This window comes from Lagenorhynchus albirostris, chromosome 6 (assembly GCF_949774975.1).
Source record: "Lagenorhynchus albirostris chromosome 6, mLagAlb1.1, whole genome shotgun sequence".
NCBI lineage: Eukaryota > Metazoa > Chordata > Mammalia > Artiodactyla > Delphinidae > Lagenorhynchus > Lagenorhynchus albirostris.
The window spans coordinates 120,874,480-120,894,762 of NC_083100.1; the positions used below are offsets into that span (position 1 = coordinate 120,874,480).

Genomic DNA, 20,283 nt, shown 5'->3' on the forward strand with positions numbered 1-20,283 from the left:
GCTCCTCCCAGGATGCGCTGGGGGCGGCCGAGGTGCTCCCAAACTTTCAGGATGCCTCTAGCCCAGTTACACCATCGCTCTGAAACGAGCGCCACACAGCACGGGGCTGCTTCCGCTCACCGCTCGCATTCGTGCGGCAGCGACTCTTGCTGACAGTTCCGCCGAGGAGAGGAACGCCCAGCCGGTGGGTGGGTGCTGCACGTCCAAGAAACCGGGACAGCTCGCCAAGCGTGAGTGTTTCACAAAAGCTTTATTTGTGGCCACATCTACAGCTGTCACCTCAGCGTACAAACAGCTCACAGCTGAGTGCAGCGCTTCTAGCACAAGTCGTATAAAACCGCGGACACGTGGCATGAAGAGTGCACTTGATAAAAAAATAAATTACACTTTAAAAGCTACTGCAAAGCTTTACACAGATAAAAAGTAAACACAAAACAGTTAGTGAGGTCCTTGTAACTGGCTATCGTATCCAGCTATGAAGATCCAAAGAGCAGGGCTCTGTGCCCGAACGCCTCTCCGACAAAGAAACCTGGAGCGTGCCTGAGCTGGTGTCCGCACCACGGCGACACGGGGGTCCCCGGACACCACGTCTCAGAGCTGGAGACAAGCACAGCTCCGCACCTGCGACCTCGGCCCAGCCGGCTCGGGGTAAATCTCTGTGAACCAAGCAACGTCCCTCATCCTGGAGGCTAACAGGTAGCAGGAGCTTCCCGCTTTCTTCTGACCGCTCAGGAGCCACAGCGTCCACGTGGCGAGCGCAAAAGAGAACAAGTGATGTGGCAGTGTGTTTCATGCACTAGAGGTCTCCAGGTTTCAAGCAACCAAAAGGCTGAGGGCGAGATGCGTCAGAAGTGCGGAGACCTGGCGGCCTTCGGGGACGGAGGCCAGGCCTGCCCCGGCCCACACGTGAGTGAGGGTGCCGGGGCCTCCAGGGCTAGCCCACCCTCGGAGTCCATCTGAACACGGGCCGCACGCAGCCGGGCCCTCACCAGCCCTGCTCCAGACAAAACTGCCTGCTGGCCCGCCCTCGAGGAGAAGCTGAGGCCCTGGCTTCTCTGGGGCCTGACTCAGAACAAGAGAGCCTTTCCCGTGTCAGTGGCTGCCACACAGCTCTGCTCTCGGAGGTGTTTGCAGTGACCCTGGCGCTGGTCTGAGAGGAGACAGGCAGGGCGGCCAGAGCCGAGACACAGGAGGGCAAGCAGCCAAGATGCAGGGCTGCCCCGGGCTCCACCCTCACCTGCCACAGAACACGTGTGGCCGCGCGCGCGCGCGCGCACACACACACACACACACACGTAAAGACAAAAGCCTAGTAGACTAGAAGACACATTCTTAACGAGATTTTTCCTCAAAACAACATTTTAGACAAGCAGCTAAGGGTACGTCTAAATTTATCAAGAGCAAAGGCATCTAATCACTCTGTTGTTCACCAGGGTTTCCTCAAGGGCAGGAATAAAAGGGCGATGAATCCTTCCTGTGTACACAAAGGGGACACTACGACCTCTGTGAGGTCCCCGAGAAACAGGATATTCCACAAGTTCTGAAGAGGAGTCTAGGGGAGAAAACCGACACCTACCCAGCTCATCGTAAGCCCCCAGGGCCAGCTCTCCCTTCCCTGACCTGACCTTCCCCGGCCAGGACCTAAGGCCAGCTGATCCGAGCTCCCGCCCTTTCCACTCCCCACCCACCAAGACAGAGGCGGCAGCAGGGTGCCCCCTGCAAACCATCAGAAAGCGCAGACCCCTGCAGACCAACGAGGCAACAGCAAGAGGACACACGCAGCCCCCCAACCTGAGCCCCTAAACCTGCTCACAGCCACAACTCCATCATCCCGGCTCCTAGTGAGTTAGCAGAGCGAAAGCTGGTTCTGGAAAGCCTGGCAAGAAAGTGACACAGAGCTGAGTCTGTGGCTCAAGCAGGCTCCTGTCATTTCTGCTGAACGGCTCTGTCAGCTCAGCTATAAACCCGTCGTCCCGCTCTTTCCAAATACGTGCTCGCCCCTCCTGACTGGATCCAACACGGCCAGGGCTCTCCTGATAGCTACACTGTCCTACTGCGTGGGAGCCTCTCTAGACACAGAGAAACTTCCCGCCCAGCCAGCCACCGGTTAGAACAGCTACTGGGCTGTTTCAGCTCATCCGGGGACCAGAGCTGCACTCAGCCGGTCGGGTAGTTCCGGTGGGCAGGAAGACGCTAAGATCTTCTGTCACCAGAAACCGTGCCGAGGGCCAGCGGCCTGCAGGGCTGCCACAGCGAGGTGCCCTCCCCCAGTGTAACCGCCTGCGTCCTGGTCCAGAGGCCATCGCACACCTGGCTCCCTGCCAGCATCCTTCCCTGACTCACACCTGCTGCTTCCCCCCCCCCCCCCCGTCCCATTCTCAGGTCAGCGGAACAGGGTGAACGTTACAGGCGCCCGGGGACGGCACCTGCAGCAGACAGGAAAGGAAAGGTCTACCTGACAGGTATCTATTCTGTCAGGGCTAGTTCATTAAAGTATTAATTTCCATATGTACCATTCTTGCCAGGACATGAGACAGAATTTCCTTTTACCTTGAGATTCAAATGCACTGCAAGAAAGTCCCTATCAATATTCTGACTGGCAAGAATACAGGTACCTGAAGACACAAAGCTTACGCAATGTTTTCAACAACTTAATTCCAAAATCTAGAAAGCTGCTCTGTGACCAGAAGCACAACCTTAACCTTCTACCTTCAGGGTCGTTGGTGTGCTGAAAACTCGATGTCCAGTCCGGCATGTCCCAGGTCAAGTCCCTGGTTCTAGGTGTCATTAGAGCTGCGAGAAAATCTGTTTGACAATTACGAAGTGGCACGAACTCCCCCAACGAAATCCACGAGCTTAGGATAACAGCTAAGGGGAGACAGCCAACAAGAAGTGCCAACTGTCTTTCCTTCGGCAGAACTGTTTTGTGAAAAAGTCGTTTCCAATCTCTGCGGCCCCCTGGGAACAGCACAAGATCAAGATCCCAAGGCTTTCCAGTCAGACAAGAGTGTGCGTCTGCCCGAGTGTGATTATGTTACAGGGAACCCAGGACCATCCAGAACATGGAGTTTTAAAGATCTGAAAACTGGATGTTCTTTTCTGGTGGACAGCAGACACTAACACTCAATTACGTGCACACCGCAGGCCAGCAGACCAAAACCAAATTCCAGGAGGTAGTTTAACATCAGCCCTCGGTAACAGGGATTCACAACAACTTTACCAATGCGATTTCCAGATCACCCTCATTCCCCACAGCAACTGAGGTTTCCTTTGCGCAGTCCAAAGTTTTGAAGCTAAAATAGTGCTTCTCTGGGTGTTGAAATTCTTTTCTCTATTTTCTATAATGAGCATATACTACTTTAACATCCAGAATTTTTTGTGCAGATGGAAAGTAATGAGGAAATTCTAGAGAACCCTTTTTAACTAACACAAAATCCCTAACGTTCTTGCAGTACCTTGCATTTAGTTTCAGACATGAATCCCCTCAACCCGATTCCCTATTTCTATCCTGGCATTTTTTTCCCTTCAGTTTACACCATCTGAATTTATTCAGCTTACATTAAAAGGAAATGGAGCCTACGTCCAAATGGGGACCTGGAAACTACTGTGCTCTCCTTCGCCGCCTGAGCCGACCTCAGCCTTCAACCCCACGCAGCCCAGGGAGCCGTGTGGACGCCTGGAGGTCTCTGCAGCCACCCCACCCCTTCCAGGCCAAAAGCTACAGGATGCGCGTGCGCTCCACGCAGGTGTGCTTCCCAAGGGACGGCTGGGCTGAGAAACTGTGCCGGGCAACTGATTCCTCTGTAATTCTTCTCAAGGTCTATCTTACCTTGATGTAAACTTGGAGTATTAAGATAGCCAGTCCAGCAAAAAGTCAAAAGTATGGGAGACATCTGAAAACCCTCTGTATTCTAAAAACCTCTCTTTAGTAATAATTAATCTACCTCAATTCCTGATTTCCAGGCAATGCACAGAAGGGTACAATTTCTATAGCAGGCATTCACATCAAGGACACTCACCCTGACACCAGAGAGAGAAGTAACCTTCCCAAGGCTGCTGACCACCAGGGACGGCCCACCCAGGGGGGCGTCATGAACAGTCACAACCACTGGGCGGAGCAAAGAGCTCGGAGAAAGCCACAGGGAAAGGGATCCCCCGCGGCAGAATTCACAACTTCAAACGAAATGAGAGAAAGTAAAAGATCACAGACGCTCACTTGGGCTAACGTGTAGTGTAATTACGCCCTTCCAGCTGGACGGAAATGTAACTGCTTTTTCAGAGGTGAGGTCACACCCGGGTGAGCTCTTTTACCCACAAGTGCAGAACCAGCTCCAGCAGAAGCGGACTCCAGGACGGACGGCTGGAGGGCCCGGCCTCGGGTCACGGTGAGGAGTGGCCGCCCCTCAGAGCTCTGTTGTCAGCAAACACTTCTGCTTCAAGGTGGCTTCTCCAGCAGAGGCTGGAGCCGAGCTGACAGGAAGAAAGAACACGTTACTCACTTTTTGGAAAATGCAAAGACCATCCAAGGCGGAAGCGACCTGCGTTTCTCCCAGGCGCCTCGCGGAGCATGCGGAGAGTAAAGAGGGGTGTGTAGTAGCACTTAACGTAGGCGATTCTGCAGAGGGTAATTTTCTAGATAACTGATGCTTATTCCATCTTGAAATGGAACCTAAAGACATCAATTTCCCCTGCTTCCTTGGATAAAATACACCGAACAGACACCTCTTGCTGAGCCAGGGCTGTCACAGAACACGGAGGACAGGGCTGTGCCGAGCACCATGGCAACACGTTCGGCAAGCACCAGGGCCGGGGGTCCTGTGTGTCCTCACGCGGCCCCTGCGGCGGCTCTGAGCCCCGCGCCACCTCCCCTGCTGCGTCAGAGGTGAAGCAAGAGTAAGGGTGCGACGCTTCGCCGCAGGGCAAGGGCGTGCGCGGAGGTGCAGGCTTCAGGGAGACTGAAAACGATACCGAAGTCCCAAGGCCAGAGGTTAACATCATCGATGTGCTATCAAGACGTGTGAACGAAACAGCTGTCACTGGAACCCCCCCCTTCCGCGTTTCCACTCCACAGAGACGACACTGCCGACTGGATTTTCCTGGTACTTCCCTTCTTGTTCTGGATCCCTGGTTCTCAAAGCGTGGTCCTGGAACTTGTCGTAAGTGCAAGTTCTTAGGCCCCGCCCCTGGCCCACTGGCCCAAAGCCTCAGGACAGCCCAGCGCCTGTGCTCTAACAAGCCCTCCAGGCGGGCCCGCCAGCTGCCGTCCATCCTCACTGTTCTCAAGGGGGTGTTTCCACAATGACACACAGGCCTCCCTAACAGTCATCGTCTGCTATAATTACATAAATATTTCCACAGCTCACTATGGGTGTGTTGTATTTCTTTTCTTGTACAATTTGTTTTCTCGTTGTAACTGCTTGCTCGGCGTCCAATACTTCGTTTCTAATTTATCCCTAACCAAACGCAACCAGGCTTCTGGTCTCAGGTCCTTTGGTAAAGTTGGGCGCGGGCCACGTGTTGTTCGTTCTCCCTTGGCAATACCCTTCCTGGGGCTCCAAAGCCTCCCCTTCCAATCTGTACAGGAGCCTTCCTAGGCCTGCTTGGAACTTCCCTTCACTCTCCTCCTGGTAAATTCCGGCACCTGTTTCCTGGGTTCCCCGTTTTCTTTCCTGGACAGTCACCCTGTTTTGATGGAACACATCCTCCACTTAAGTAGCTTCCTGAGGAAGGCCGCCTTAGAAGCATGTATTTTAGAGAAACTCCACGTTTTAAAATGTCTTCATTTCTTTTTTTTTTTTGGCCGTGCTGCACGGCTGGCAGGATCTTACCAGGGACTGAACCCGGGCCCTGACAGTGAAAGCACCGAGTCCCAACCACTGGACGGCCAGGCAACTCCCTACAATGTCTTCATTCTAATCTCACACTTCATTGATAGCTTGGGTACAAAACATGAGGTGAGAAATGATTTTCTTCCAGAATTCTGAAGGCATTGCTCTGTTATCTTCTAGCTTTCAGTAAAGCCTGCTGCCATTGAGATCGCCAGTCCTTTGTATGAACTCTTTTTCCCCTCTCTGAACACTAACATCCTCTCTTACGTTCTGAAACTTCACGATGTTCCTTGCTGTTGTCTATTTTCATTCTGTTACTGGATACTCACTGGGCTCCTTTAATCTAAAAGCTCAAGTGCTTCTGTCCTGGGAAGTCTTGATTTCTTTCTTGGACACTTTATTTACTGTGTTCTTTCTTCCGGACCTCCAATGATTCACATAGTGGACTTCCTAGACCAATCTCCAATCTTCTTTTCTCTCCCAATTCTCAACGTTTGTTCTACATTTTGGGGGATTTCTCCAATCTTACCTTCCGTGCATCCTTTGAATTTTATTTTTAACATGGTTAATAACTTCCAAGAATACTTCATTTTCTGTTCCTTCTTTAATTCCCTGTTATTGCTGCATGGATGCAGTATCTTCTTTCTCACACTGTCACTTCGCAAAGTTTTTGACGCTCACATTCCTTTATTTCCTCCTTGTTTCTTTTTCAAGTTGACCTGCTCTGGTGTTCCCTCAAACATCTGACAATCGTTGGCTCTGTTCACATTTAAGAGGGAAGCAGCATGCTCACACTTGAGCATGAAGCGCTGGAACGCTGTCTGAAAGCTGTGCACGTGTGGGCAAAATCCACTAACTACGGGCTTCCAAGTCGAGGTACCAGATTTCCTGCGATCCACAAATGTCAGTCTCTCTGGGCCTTTTTCTTCGCTCGGTCAGGTTCTCTAGAGAGCAATCCTCTGAATTTCTCACCTGAGACGTTTATACGTGGCCCACAGCATTCTGGAGGCTGGAAACAGAAGGAAGGCTGGGGGTCTCACCCCTTGGCGTGTGGACACTGAGTTAACCCCCCCCCCCAGGTCAGGGCCTTCCTCCCAACAGGGCCCCCAGACCCAGGGCCCTGCCCGCCCAGCTCCTCCAGAGGGGAGCCTCCAGAATGAGGCCGGCATCGGCAGGGCGGGAAGGGGGAGTGTATGAAGGGGCACATTCGCAGCCCCACCTTGGACCCACCTTCCCAACACTTGGTGCCTCAGCTCCTGAGCCAGCCCGGGTGCTAGCGCATGGACTGGCTTCGTATTTTCCCAGTTTCCACCCCCTCCCCTTTTCAGGCTTAGATCTCAGCTTTCTCCTCTCTGCCAAGCTGGTCACCACTTACTTATCTGTCATTTAGCTGCTCCTAAAACTTGCTCGGTAATCTCAACTGCTTCTGTTTCCTCTCCTGTTCTTTCGTTTTTATTTTTTTGGGTTACGCGGGCCTCTCACTGCTGTGGCCTCTCCTGTTGTGGAGCGCAGGCTCCGGACGCGCAGGCTCAGCGGCCATGGCTCACGGGCCCAGCCGCTCCGCGGCACGTGGGATCTTCCCGGACCGGGGCACGAACCCGCGTCCCCTGCATCGGCAGGCGGAACCTCAACCACTGCGCCACCAGGGAAGCCCTCCTCTCCTGTTCTTTAACTTTAAAATAAAATTTACACAGCGCACACCCCAAGTAAATCTGAATCTGTACAGATGCAACCCCATCACCATTCTTTTAAAAACACGCTATTGATTATAACATACATACGCTGAAGTGCACAAATCAGGAGTTGTAAGTTGAGGACCCTGTGCACACTGACCACACCTGTGCAATCAGCACGCAGAATGAGAAACAGAAAGTCACTAGCACTCTGAAACTAGCCACCTCCAGGGTAACCATTACTTCGGTCTCTGAGAGCTGTGCCTCCTTCCCATCATCATGCGGAGGAGACTCTAAGATGACCCCAATGACCCCCTCCTCCCCCTGAGCACGGCAGGCCCTGTGGTCTGTTCTAACCAATGCAAATGAGCAAAGGTAACAGCAGGCTGTCACTCCGCGATTACAGTATACAGATGGCGACCTCTGGCCGGCTGGCAGGCGTCCCACCGCCTTCCTGGTCTGCTGGCTCTGCTGAAGTAAAGGCCCCAGGCAAGTAGCGAGGGCAGCGCGGCCTGGAGCCAGCCCTCAGCGGGCAGCCCCTCAGGAGCTGAATTCCGCCAACGGCCATGACTGCAGACCCTCCGCCAGCTGACCCTTCACATGAGAGCCCAGCTCCAGCCGGCTCCCTGAGTGGAGCCTGGGGGAGACTCGCAGCAGAGGGCACAGCTAGGCTGTACCAGACCCCTGACCTGCAGGGAATGGGGTGTAAGCCGCTAAACGTGTGGTGATCTGTTACAGATCAATAAATACCTCATGTAACTGTGTGTGCGCGACTCATCTGTATCTCTCTACCGCAGTTACAGTTCGTTAGTTTTCACTGCTCTAGTCCAGTACTTATCTAGTTAACTGCCAGTGGGCTTTTAAAAAGTCTTCAGCTTGGGCTACGATGAACACAGCTGCTGTGAACATTCCTGTACATGCCTTCTGATGGACACATATGTGTATTTCTATTGGGTACGCATGTAAACGTATTTTCAGCTTTCGTAGATACAGCCAAATCTATGTCCAACACGGTTATTTCAATTTACAGTTTCAGTTGCCCCATAACTTCACCAATACTTGGTACTATGTGTATTTTCATTTGAGCCATTCTAGGTGTATGCAGTGGTATCACACAGTGGTCTGAATTTGTATTTCTCAATAACTTTTCAAGATGGGCCACCTGGATACCCTCTTGTGAACTGCCTATTCAACTCTTTTGCCAATTTTTCTATTGAGCTCTCTTTTTCTTATTGATTCACAAGAGCTCTTTATATATTCTGGATATGAGTTCTTTATGAGAGAGACACAGACAGAGTCAGGGGGAGGGGGAAGTGCGGTTGTCTTCTCCACTGTGTGGCTTCCTTTTTGAGTGCTTGAAATAATATCTTTCGATGAATAGGAGTTTTTTTTTTTTAATTTTAAAAATTTATTTATTTATGGCTGTGTTGGGTCTTCGTTGCTGCATGCAGGCCTTCTCTAGCTGCAGTGAGCAGGGGCCCCTCTTCCTTGCGGTATGTGGGCTTCTCATTGCAGTGGCTTCTCTTGTTGCGGAGCACGGGCTCTAGGAGCGCAGGCTTCAGTAGTTGTGGCACGTGGGCCCAGTAGTTGAGGCTCATGGGCTCTAGAGCACAGGCTCAGCAGTTGTGGCACACGGGCTTAGTTGCCCTGTGGCATGTGGGATCTTTCCGGACCTGGGCTCGAACCCGTGCCTCCTACTTTGGCAGGCGGACTCTCAACCACTGCGCCACCAGGGAAGTCCCTGAATAGGAGTTTTGGACAAAATCCAAGTTATCAATTTTTCCTGTATGACTGAAGCTTTTTGTGACCTGTTTAAAAAATCTTGCCTATTTCAAGGCCATAGGATGTTCACTTATATTTTCTTCTAAAAGCTTTATTATTGGACATTTCATATTTAGATTTGCAATCCACCTACAGTAGATTTTGGTGTGTAGTGTGAGGTTGGGTCAACATTTTTTCCCACCAAGGATATTTAACTTGTCGGGCTGATTTACTGAAAGACCGCTCTTTCCCTTCAGCATTGTACTATCATTTTTCATAAATCAGGTAACTATACTTGTGTGATTTGTTTCTGGACTCAACTGCTTCACTGATTTACTGGCCATGTTTTCCTTACTGAGATACTGACATATTATATTAGTTTCAGGTGTACTACCTGTCATCTTTGATCTAATTCCTTTATGACTACTTTGCTTTGGGAAGGAATGGAGACAAGCTCTGATGTCATCTGTAACTTCTCATTTGGAAGTCCTTACGAACTCGCATTTTACTGTGTGAACTCAATTACGAAGAATTATCACCTGGCCCTCTGCACACAATCCTTATGTTTGCAGTGGGAACTACCAATCATACAGATATTTAGGAAAATAGGCCCCATGTCTGTCCTGTTCACGCCTACCTTCAGTGCCGGACACAAGCAATGCCTGGTACCTAGCAGACAGTAAGTGTTTGCTGAGTGAACAATTATATTAAAGACTATGGAGATAAGACAACAATTTTAAAATGAAACTATGAATTTCTCTCAAGTTAATTATCTCTAATAACTTTTCTGTTATAATCAGGGATTTTGTTCTTTAGTATCTACTTCAACCAACCCGCATTCTCAACACCAGGAGGATGTGAGAAACAGTAGACATACCAGGAAGACGTCTGAGGTGAGAAATGAGGCAATTATAGATCTTCTGAAAAACAGGCACAGTCTTGATCCTAACAATTAAAAGTTGAAGAACTACATGCTGAACAAAAGCTCTGTCTGTGGCAAGTGATATGCTAAAATAAGCTTGCGGTAAAAGCTACATCAGAGCCCTCACTTTGGGAATCCCCTACCCCACCCTTATCTGAGCCTCTTCCGCTGTATTCATGGACAACCTAACGTAAAGCATGAGAGGAAAAGACGTAAATCAATTTTAAAACAAATACAAAGTTTTAAAGATAAACCTGCTCATATCTTTATCTAATAAAGACTTCATAAAAGAAGAAAGTAAGGTCTACTTCATAATTTTGTAGAAGATTGCTACTGACAAGAAAAAAGAAAAAAACACTACTCTAAATAATAATCGCAGAAAAGATTTATTCAGTTTCAATTAAGTTCAACTAGAGAAGAATTGACATTATTGCTTTAAGTACAATTAATTTCGTTATATTTTCCTCTTAACACAGGCCTGAGAACTGCAACTGAGAAAAGATTCCTCACCTGGTCACAGCATCCACGAAGAACGGCGCTGGGGGAGAGATGAGGGAGACCACACCTCTGTTGCCAGGCCCCTCCTTCCCGGCCGGCGAGAGCCCGCTGTCTCCTGCAAGCCCGTTAGGAAGGGCAGCGCTCTGCTGAGGGAAACACGCGGGCCGTCTGAGCGGAGGTGACCACACCTGCCCCGCAGCCAGCACTCAGCCCCGCGTCATCTTCTCCAGTGATGACGGCGATAAGAAGGGTGATGTTCACCGTGACAGCTGCTTTGTTTTTCTACCATCCTTCACATCAGACTTATATTTTTGTTTTTGTCAGCACCCTTAAGTATTTACAAACAGAAAAATTAAACCTCTAGTTTGAAGCCAGTAGGTTCAATCAGTAGAGATTTGATGATGACCCCATGTTTTCAAGGACAAATAAGAACCTGGTATCCCTTCAGGCCTCATTCTGAAGGTAATGGAAAGAAAAATTGCAAATATTAACTTACTGGCACAATCCAACGGGGTGTGATCGTGGATATGGAAGATACCTGAAAAAAATTGTACATGTATATTTATTTTTAGGGAAGACTGACTTATTTTCATAATTATACTCATAATGCTTTCTTCTACTATGAAATGCACTGGGGTGGGGGGCAGGGAGCAGGTCTTAATGGTGCCCTTGAGCTGACATGGACTTCTGAACCCGAGGTCCTTTTCTACAGCACACACGCCATGTGTCACCACTTAAGAAACTGTCATAATCTCGAGAACCTCTTTAATCTAAAAACTTACTACTCCCAGAATGCTACTAATGCTACTACTACTTTCAGGTCATTCACTAGGACTGTCCCCAACCCCTAGCATCCAATTTAAGATTTATTTTCTGAAACTTCATTTCAGTCCACTACAAACAGTCATAGCCTTCTTGGTAGCATGCTGCACAGCGGACTGTGGCTAACTCAAATGAAGACAGAAGAAAGCTCTGTCCAGCTACAGGCCATTTTCTAACTCTGCCTGGAGGAGAGAGCAATGAAAACACCCACGCTGCTCCTGACTCACAGGGCCTCTGCTATATTCTTTTTAAGGTTTAATTTTCTGTATCTTACTTCTGCATGTAGAATTGTAATCTAATGAACTCCCGACTCCCCCCTATTTTGTGGAAGCTTAGACTAGTCCTTGCACTGGTGACAGATTCTGGTAAGAAAAAATTAATATAAGTCCAGGTTTTAGTAATCTAGGTAACCAACAAAAGAATAAAAATACAAAATATGACTTTCCCACCAATATTAAGAAAGTGAACTTCTAACCACAGGAAACAGAAGAGAGAGAAAAAAGAAATATGGTAAAAGTAAACAAAAATGGTTTGGCAGAAACAAGTCCTATAATAACCATAATTACAGTAAATATAAATGGATTTAAACTCAATCAGAAGATACAGACTCTCGAATAAGATTTTAAATACAAGACCCAGCAAAACGCTGAAAGGTCCACTTAAAACCAACAGATAGAAAAAGGTTGAAAATAAAATGACAGAAAATTATACATAAGGTGATTCAAACTTAAAGCCAGGGTGTCAATTTTTTATCAGTCAAAAGGGAAATAAAGAGAGGAAAAAAAGGGCGAAGAAGGACACTTTAAAGTGCTAAAAGGAGCTCAGAAAGTATAATTACCATCAACGTATATGCATCTCACAGCCTATCTTCAAAATATAAAAAAAATTGGAAGATCCAGCAATAGGTAAGAAATGGATTAATCAATAACTGCAGACAGAGATACTAAAGACACCCCAGAAACTGACAGAATATTTGAATCAGCAGATTGGCTACTGAAAGAATTCATCAAGTTTGCCAGACACAAAATTAACTTATGAATTCAATAGTAAAAAAATTAAATACCATTCACAATATCAACAAAACTATGACGTATTTAGGAGTTAACCTAATGAAGAATAGAGAAGACTTACAGAGAACATTTAGAGACTCTCTATTTTCTGTTAGGTTAAATCCTAAATTCTTTAAATATAATGGGGAAAAAAATCTCAATAGCAAAAAAACATGAAGGACCTGGAAATAACAAAAATAGGAAAATATAAAACTTATATTGGGGAGACTGTAACTACAAAACTTCTAGGAGAAATAGGAAATCATGGATGAGAAAAACATATTGTACTCTTGGCTAAGACGAATTATCAGAAATATATCAGTTCTTATAATTTATGAATTTAACGTTAATTTATGAATTTAACGTAATTACAAATAAAAATTCAAAGGCTTTCAGAGGGAGTGAGACTTGACAAAGTTATTCTAAAAATCATCTGAAAGAATTAACAAGCAAAAACAGCAAAACACCTGCATAATGATGCTGGACTGGCCTCAACATGTATCAAAATCACTTAAAAAGTTATTAGAGGGCTTCCCTGGTGGCTCAGTGGTTAAGAATATGCCTGCCAATGCAGGGGACACGGGTTCGAGTCCTGGTCCAGGAAGATCCCACCTGCTGCAGAGCAACAAAGCCCGTGCGCCACAACTATTGAGCCTGCGCTCTAGAGGCCGCGAGCCACAACTACTGAGCCTGTGCTCTAGGGCCCGTGTGCCACAACTACTGAGCCTGCATGCCACAACTACTGAAGCCCATGCGCCTAGAGCCCGTGCTCCACAAGAGAAGCCTCCGCAATGAGAAGCCCGCGCACCGCAACCGAGAGTAGCCCCCGCTTGCCGCAACTAGAGAAAGCCTGCGCGCAGCAACGAAGACCCAACGCAGCCAAAAATAAATTATTAGAAGAGTATTACAGTTCTAACAACAGAAAAATCAGTAAGTGTAATAGAATAGATAGCTCATATGTAGAATCTAAAATGCATCATAGTCTACATTTCTTTTTAAAACATTCTAAATTTGTAGGGAAGGAAAAATATATTAGTGATAAAAAAAAGTCTTTAATCAAATTGATTTTCATCACGGTATTACCCCCACCTGTGAGACAGCACAAACAAGCAGTAAGTGTTCTGAGTTGGGCCCGAAGGACTCCTTCTCCGGGCTTCAGGCCATCTTGCATTGGCCTTAGAAGTTACCTCTTTCATCTGGTTAAAGGATTATTGCAGCCCGATATTGCCAACATCCCTTTCATTTTCTGCTTGCTCACCTGGTAAAGTCTCTTGTGATTATGGCCCTAAGCTGGTGGTTCCCGGCCCACACCCACATCACTGGGAACGTGTCAGAAATGCAGCTTCTTGGGCCCCAGACCACATGCACCACATCCAAAAGCCTGAGAGTGGAGGCCAGCAATCTGTGCTTTCCTACTCTTTCCAGTGATGCAGACACACACCTGAGTGAGGGCTGGTGACCTACGCAAACATCAGGGGAAGGACTGCCCTCACTTGCAAGCCTTCAAGTGACCCCTACGGCAACTCCTGCCACGCCACTCACAAGGCACTAAATGCACTATCTGTGTACCTTGCACCCCAGTATGTCTCTGGAGGGAAGTGACTGCTTCCTCTTTGTATTATGGTCACAGTACTTAACACGGTATCTCCCAAACTCAAATAACGATCAATATGTTTAACGCCAACCGCTCTTATGCTCCCACCATTCTGTAAATGCTTTTAACAACTGGAGGTCTTACTGTCTGAACTCTTCAGAAGCTGGCTTACCCCCACATGTCCCTCTCACACTACTTCACAGGGTGCTGAATTACAAGGAGGCTCGGCAACATGTGGCTGCTGTCCAGTGACACACAGATTCAAGAGGGCAGAACTTCCCTACAGACAAGGCAATGCTAGGTGGCTACCGAAATATAAACACTTACTAAATGAAAAGTTTTACTAAACTGCAGAAAAGGCAAGAACTGGAATCTACTGGGAACATTTTCAAACAGAAATACCTTTCCATCCTGTTGTTTTAAAGCCTATTTACCTGAGGTGTGGTTGTGTGGTCAATGAGATTCTCAGTTAGAGATAAAAGCAAGGCATCCAATTCATCTGTAGCATCCTACAGAAGACAAGATACACGGATGTTAAATGACCCATTAGTCACCAGACTAGATTTTTTCCATATCCTCTCAATGTATAATTTGGACCCAGGCCTGGATGGTGACGAAGGGGACCCTCAGGAATCATGATTATTAGTGATTCCACTTTTGTTTGGAGGGGAACCTAGACTACAGTCAGAACTTTAAAAAGCTGAAGTGTCATGTGAATTTTCATACAACTATTCCTTCTGGTGAGACAAAACTTGCGTAGGGTTAGGACCGTCCCGGCTCTCAGTTCTTAAACCAGATGGCAGAGGCTAAAGGTTCAGCCCAGGAGACGATGACTAAGGACATGCCTGAACTTGGAATGCTTCTTTATCCACATGGATGCTTCACTGTTCACAAAGAGTATAATATAACCCCCCCCCATAAATGTTAATACTTTTGTCTAATTAGTATTTGAAGCACCTTATAGAAACAGAGTTCTGTACTGCAGTGTGTGTGTGTGTTTCTGGGCACAGGAAGAATTTTAAAAGGATAACAGATAAAATTCCAGTCTGGAAATAAGAGAAGTAAGTATCCAGGGTGTAGTCCATAACAAAAAAGGCCCTTCATTTATACATTTCTGCCTGTCTTCAGGCCACCGTGTGTTTCCTGTGCGATGTCAACTGAATTTTAATTGCACATATGAAAACCTGCCTGTCTCCTCCCCCACCCCCTCCCCCGCCACCCCCTCATACCCTGTGACCTGAGTGGGCCCCCCAGGTGGCCTGTGCATATCTCTACCACAACGTATCAAAATTCTCTCTCCAACTGTGCTGGAAGCAGTTTGAAAGAAGAGGCCATGTTTCACTCATTTTTGAATTTTCAAAGCCTATCACGCTGTCTGGTACAATATGCAATAAATCTTTGGGCTAACTGTCCTTCTCTGTACCAAAAACATCTCGGGTTCCAACTAACAATTTTCAGTGATCAGAGATGTCAGTGTATCTTTTTAGAATTTTAATTAGCAGAAAGAAATCTCCTGATTAAAGGTATTTTAGGTTGAGTTTTTTTTTTTAAACCCCTAAGCCTGAAATACTATACACCTGAATATTAACTACACACTGTCTTTGGGTAGTGGGAATCAGGTGATTTCTAATGTGTTGTTTTCATGAAATATTTGGTAAACTTCTACAATAAATGTGGTTGCACTATAAAAGAACAAAATGGTAAATGTTCATCTACAAAAATAATTTTTTGTTTAACTTGCAAATGAAAGCGTTCACTGGGCATGAGCTGGGTCTCTGTGACTTGTGACCTGCTAAGACTGTACGGCCGATGGATAGAGGAGAGGCAGAATTTGAGACAAGCTGGTTATGTTACAAACACAATCAGTGTCAGAAAGTCAATTTCGATCCATCAATATTTATTTAGTGCCTGTTATGTGTCATGTGAAGTCTGAGACACCAGGGTAGCATAGCCCAAATCCAAAACCCAAAAACACCGAGACCCCCTAAAAACAAAACTACCAACAAATACCTCAAAAATGGAGAAGAAACCCTGAGCTGCTCTTGGGAGGGATGTGACAATTGGATTCTCCCTAGAGAAGTGAGGCTCAACGCTCTTCTCACGGCTGACGTTCTGGTGGCCGTCAGAGATCACCAGGTGTCCTGTACAACCAGGATTCAAGGCAAGGGAGTCTCTGTGGAGCAACCTTGAAAGTGGAAGGAATCGTTACCTTTAGAGCAGGCCCATTTTCTGCAGGTGTGGTTCGCATCGGAATGAGAGACCCTCCAGGGCCGGGCATGGCGTTCTCATTTAACTCAGCACTAGGAAGACAAAGACAGGTTTGTGTCACGGACGACCGATGCAGGAGCAACAGGCAGTGTGCTGAAGGAGGCGGCTCGGGGAAGCAGGGTAACTACCCCGCACGGAAGGAAGAGACAGCGAGGGGTGGGGGGGGCAGACAGTGGTCCGCGCTGCCCCACACACCACCATGAACCCCTCCCCACCCATTGCATAACAGGTTCGCAACCAGGTCAGACCCGTTCACTAGTGCTTTGCTTCCCTCCTGAAGCTCAATGAAATGACAGAAAAGATTTCTTTTTAACAAAAGAATAAACTCATAAAACTTCAGAACCAATAAAGGATGTCAGTGGTAGCTCACGAGCTTTGAGGAAATGCCGAAAACCGTGAAACACACAGTACAAGAGGTGATTTCAGGGTTATGGGCAGATCAGATGCTACAGTCTGCTCCAAAGAGCAACCGATCTAGAGAAATCATGTAAAAGACTAGGCAGATACACAAAACAAGACAGACAGATACACGAAGAAGACAGATCAGGAACAGGACAGCTCAGTGACACGGAACACCTGAGGCGCGGAGAACGAGGCAGGAAGCCCCTGCAGGAGGCGGGTGGGAGCACACTCCGCGGCACGGGGCAGCGGCCCACCTCCAGGGCTCCAGACGCGGCGGCAGGATCGGCCCGGGAGAGGATGCCAGCAGGAAGGACAAGGATGTCAACCCCAGGTGAGGATCACAAGAACAGGCAGCCTCGATGCCAGGGAGGAGACGGGGAAGCCAAGAGACTGCCACCCACCAGGATGACACACCCGGCAGGGACCCCAGTCCTCTCCAGCATCACTGGAAAGCATGCAAGTGACAGGAGCAGTGCCCGTCCAATCCCACAGGGAGACTGAGAAAAAACAAGAGGCAAATCCTAGATGGAAAAGTCAGCCTCGGGAGCTAGACGGAAGCTAGGACTACTGCAGCCACAGCACCGAGGCACACAGAGGCAGAGAGATGAAAAGTAAGAAGGAATAGTTACGAGAGACAGAAGGGATTGGGGCATTTCAGCTAATGTCTAACAGATGCTGGATAGTCACAAAGATAAGGGCTTATGACTTTCCAAAACTAAAAAAAGGACATAGGTCTTCAGATTGAAACACCACCTTGAATACTAACAAGAATGAAAAATAAAACTATACTTAGATGCACAGTAATGAAAATGCAGAATCTCAAGCAGTGAAAAACCTAAAAGCTACCAGAGAGAAAAGATAACTTTGTGCTCCAAAGAAAAGAAACAGCTGAGACTAAAGGAGTGAGCCCCGAAAGGAGTGAAATACATTTCACAATGAAGTCTCCCAACCCCTCAACAAGAGATTAGTCCTGCTTTTCTACACGCTAATAACAAACTATCAGAAAGAGAAATCAAAAAAACAACCCTGTCTAAAACTGCATCAAAAAGAATAAAATACCTAGGAATAAACTTAACCAAGGAGGCAAAAGACCTATACTCTGAAAACTAAACTCTGAAAACATTGACAAAGAAATCTCAAGATGATACAAAGAAATGGAAAGATATCCCATGTTCATGTATTAAATGAGTTAATCTTGTTAAAATGTCCATACTACCCAAAACAATCTACAGATTTAATGTAATCCTTATCAAACTTCCTATCAGACATTTTTCACAGAACTGAAACAAATAATCGTAAAATTTATATGGAAACACAAAGGACCCCGATTGCCAAAGCAATCTTGAGAAAAAAGAATAAAGCTGGAGGTATCCCTGACTTCAAACTATACTACAAAGCTACAGTAATCAAAACAGGCTGGTACTGGCACAAAAACAGACACATAGATCAATGGAACAGAATAGAGAGCCCAGAGATAAACCCATGCACTTAGGGTCAATTAATCCACAACAAAGGAAGCAAGAATATACACTGGGGAAAAGACAGCCTCTTCAGTAAATGGTTCTCAGAAAACTGGGCACCTACATGTAAAAGAATGAAATTAGAACACTTTCTCATACCATATACAAAAATAAACTCAAAATGGATAAAAGACCTAAACGTAAGACCAGAAACCATAAAACCAATAGAAAACAAAGGTAGAACACTCTTTGATATAAATCATAGCGATATTGTTTTTGGATCTGTCTCCTAAGGCAAAGGAAACAAAAGCAAAACTAAACAAATGGGGCCTAATTAAACTTAAAGGCTTTTGTAGAGCAAAGGAAACCACTGAAAAAATGAAAAGATGGCCTACAGAATGGGAGAAAATGTTTGCAAATGATATGACCAGTAAGAGGTTAATATCTAAAATACATAAATAGCTCATACAACTCAATATTAAAAAAATAATAAACAAACCAATTAAAAGTGGGCAGAAGATCTGGATAGGCATTTTTCCAAAGAACACATACAGATGGCCAATAGGCACATGAAAAGATGCTCAACATCGCTCATCATCAGGGAGATGCAAATCAAAACAATGAGGTATCACCTCACACCTGTCAGAATGGCTATGGTCAAAAAGAGCAAAAATAACAAATGTTGGTGAGGATGTGGAGAAAAGGGAACCCTTGCGCTCTGCTGGTGGGAATATAAATTGGTGCAGCCACTATGGAAAACAGTATGGAGGTTCCTCAAAAAACTAAAAATAGAATTACTATACAGTCCAGCAATTCTATTGTATTTCTGATATACATCCGGAGAAAGCAAAAATACTAATTCAAAAAGATACACGCTCCCTAATGTTTACAGCAGCATTATTTACAATAGCCAAGATACAAAGCAACCTAAGCGTCCATCAAGATGAATGGATAAAGAAGATGTGGTGTATACATGCAGTGGAATATTACTCAGCCATAAAAAAGAAATTCTGCCATTTGCAACAACATGGATGGACCTAGAGGGTATTATGTTTACTGAAATAAGCCAGACAGAGAAAGACAAATACTGTATATTATCACTTATATGTGGGATCTAAAAAATAAACAAATGAATATAACAAAACCGAAACAGATTCACAGATAAAGAGAACTAGGGGTTACCAGTGGGATGAGGGAAGTAGGGAGAGGCTAGATAGGGATAGGAAATCAATAAGTATAAACTAAATACTATGTATAAAATAAATAGGCTACAAGGATATAAATATACCCAATTTATAATAAATTTAAGAATGGAGTATAATCTATAAAACTATTGAATCATTATATTATACACCTTAAACAAACATAATATTGTATATCAATTATACTTCAATTTTAAAAAAAGAATCCTGAGGCCAAACCGAAAAAAAAAAAGGAGAAAAAAAGATTAGTCTTAATGTAGTTTACACTGCTGCAAAACACAGAAAGCAGATGAAAAATCCTTACAACATGTGTGTATAATGAAGAACATGCGCAATGTTAATTGGGAACAAACATTTGTCCATAAATTAAAAAATGAATATGTTGTGGCAACTGAAATGAAGAAACCATGGATAAGTTTTTAAAGATTCAGATATATCAAAACAAAAGCGACTGAATCGTACACTGTAAATGTACAAATCCTCGTGTGGGAATGTTCAACAACAGCTATATTCACAGTAGCCAAAAAGCAGAAACAACACAAATGTCCATCCATTGACACATGGACATACGATGGAATATTATGCAGCCATGGAGTACCAATACAGGCTACAATATGGATGAACCTTGAAAACATTATGTCAAATGAAAAACACCAGACACATATTTGTATGAGTCCAGTTATATGAACTGTCCGAAGCAGGCAAATCTAGTGCAGGCAGAAAGTAGGTGGGTGGCTCCCAGGTGCTGGAGGAGCGACGTGGAGAGCCAGCGTATGCGGAGGGCGCTTCCGTTAGGGGTGAGGG

At 46.0% G+C, this 20,283-nt stretch overlaps 1 protein-coding gene across 8 annotated transcripts in view; it reads right to left on the reverse strand.

Annotated features, from left to right (window-relative positions):
• Positions 1-231: 231 nt before the first annotated feature.
• EPB41L5 (erythrocyte membrane protein band 4.1 like 5) overlaps positions 232-20,283 on the reverse strand; it is a 165,473-nt gene continuing 145,421 nt past the window's right edge. For 5 of the 8 annotated variants that reach the window (XM_060153156.1, XM_060153159.1, XM_060153153.1 and 2 more), the window contains 5 exons: positions 16,357-16,447; positions 14,582-14,656; positions 11,179-11,220; positions 10,695-10,828; positions 8,934-9,242 (listed from right to left, as the gene is read on the reverse strand). In XM_060153156.1, coding sequence (XP_060009139.1) covers positions 9,140-9,242; positions 10,695-10,828; positions 11,179-11,220; positions 14,582-14,656; positions 16,357-16,447 — 445 coding nt within the window. In that variant the 3' untranslated portion in view covers positions 8,934-9,139. Of the gene's footprint in view, positions 4,471-8,933; positions 9,243-10,694; positions 10,829-11,178; positions 11,221-14,581; positions 14,657-16,356; positions 16,448-20,283 lie in introns of those variants that run through there. The other 3 variants (XM_060153158.1, XM_060153157.1, XM_060153154.1) reach the window with 3 other exon arrangements.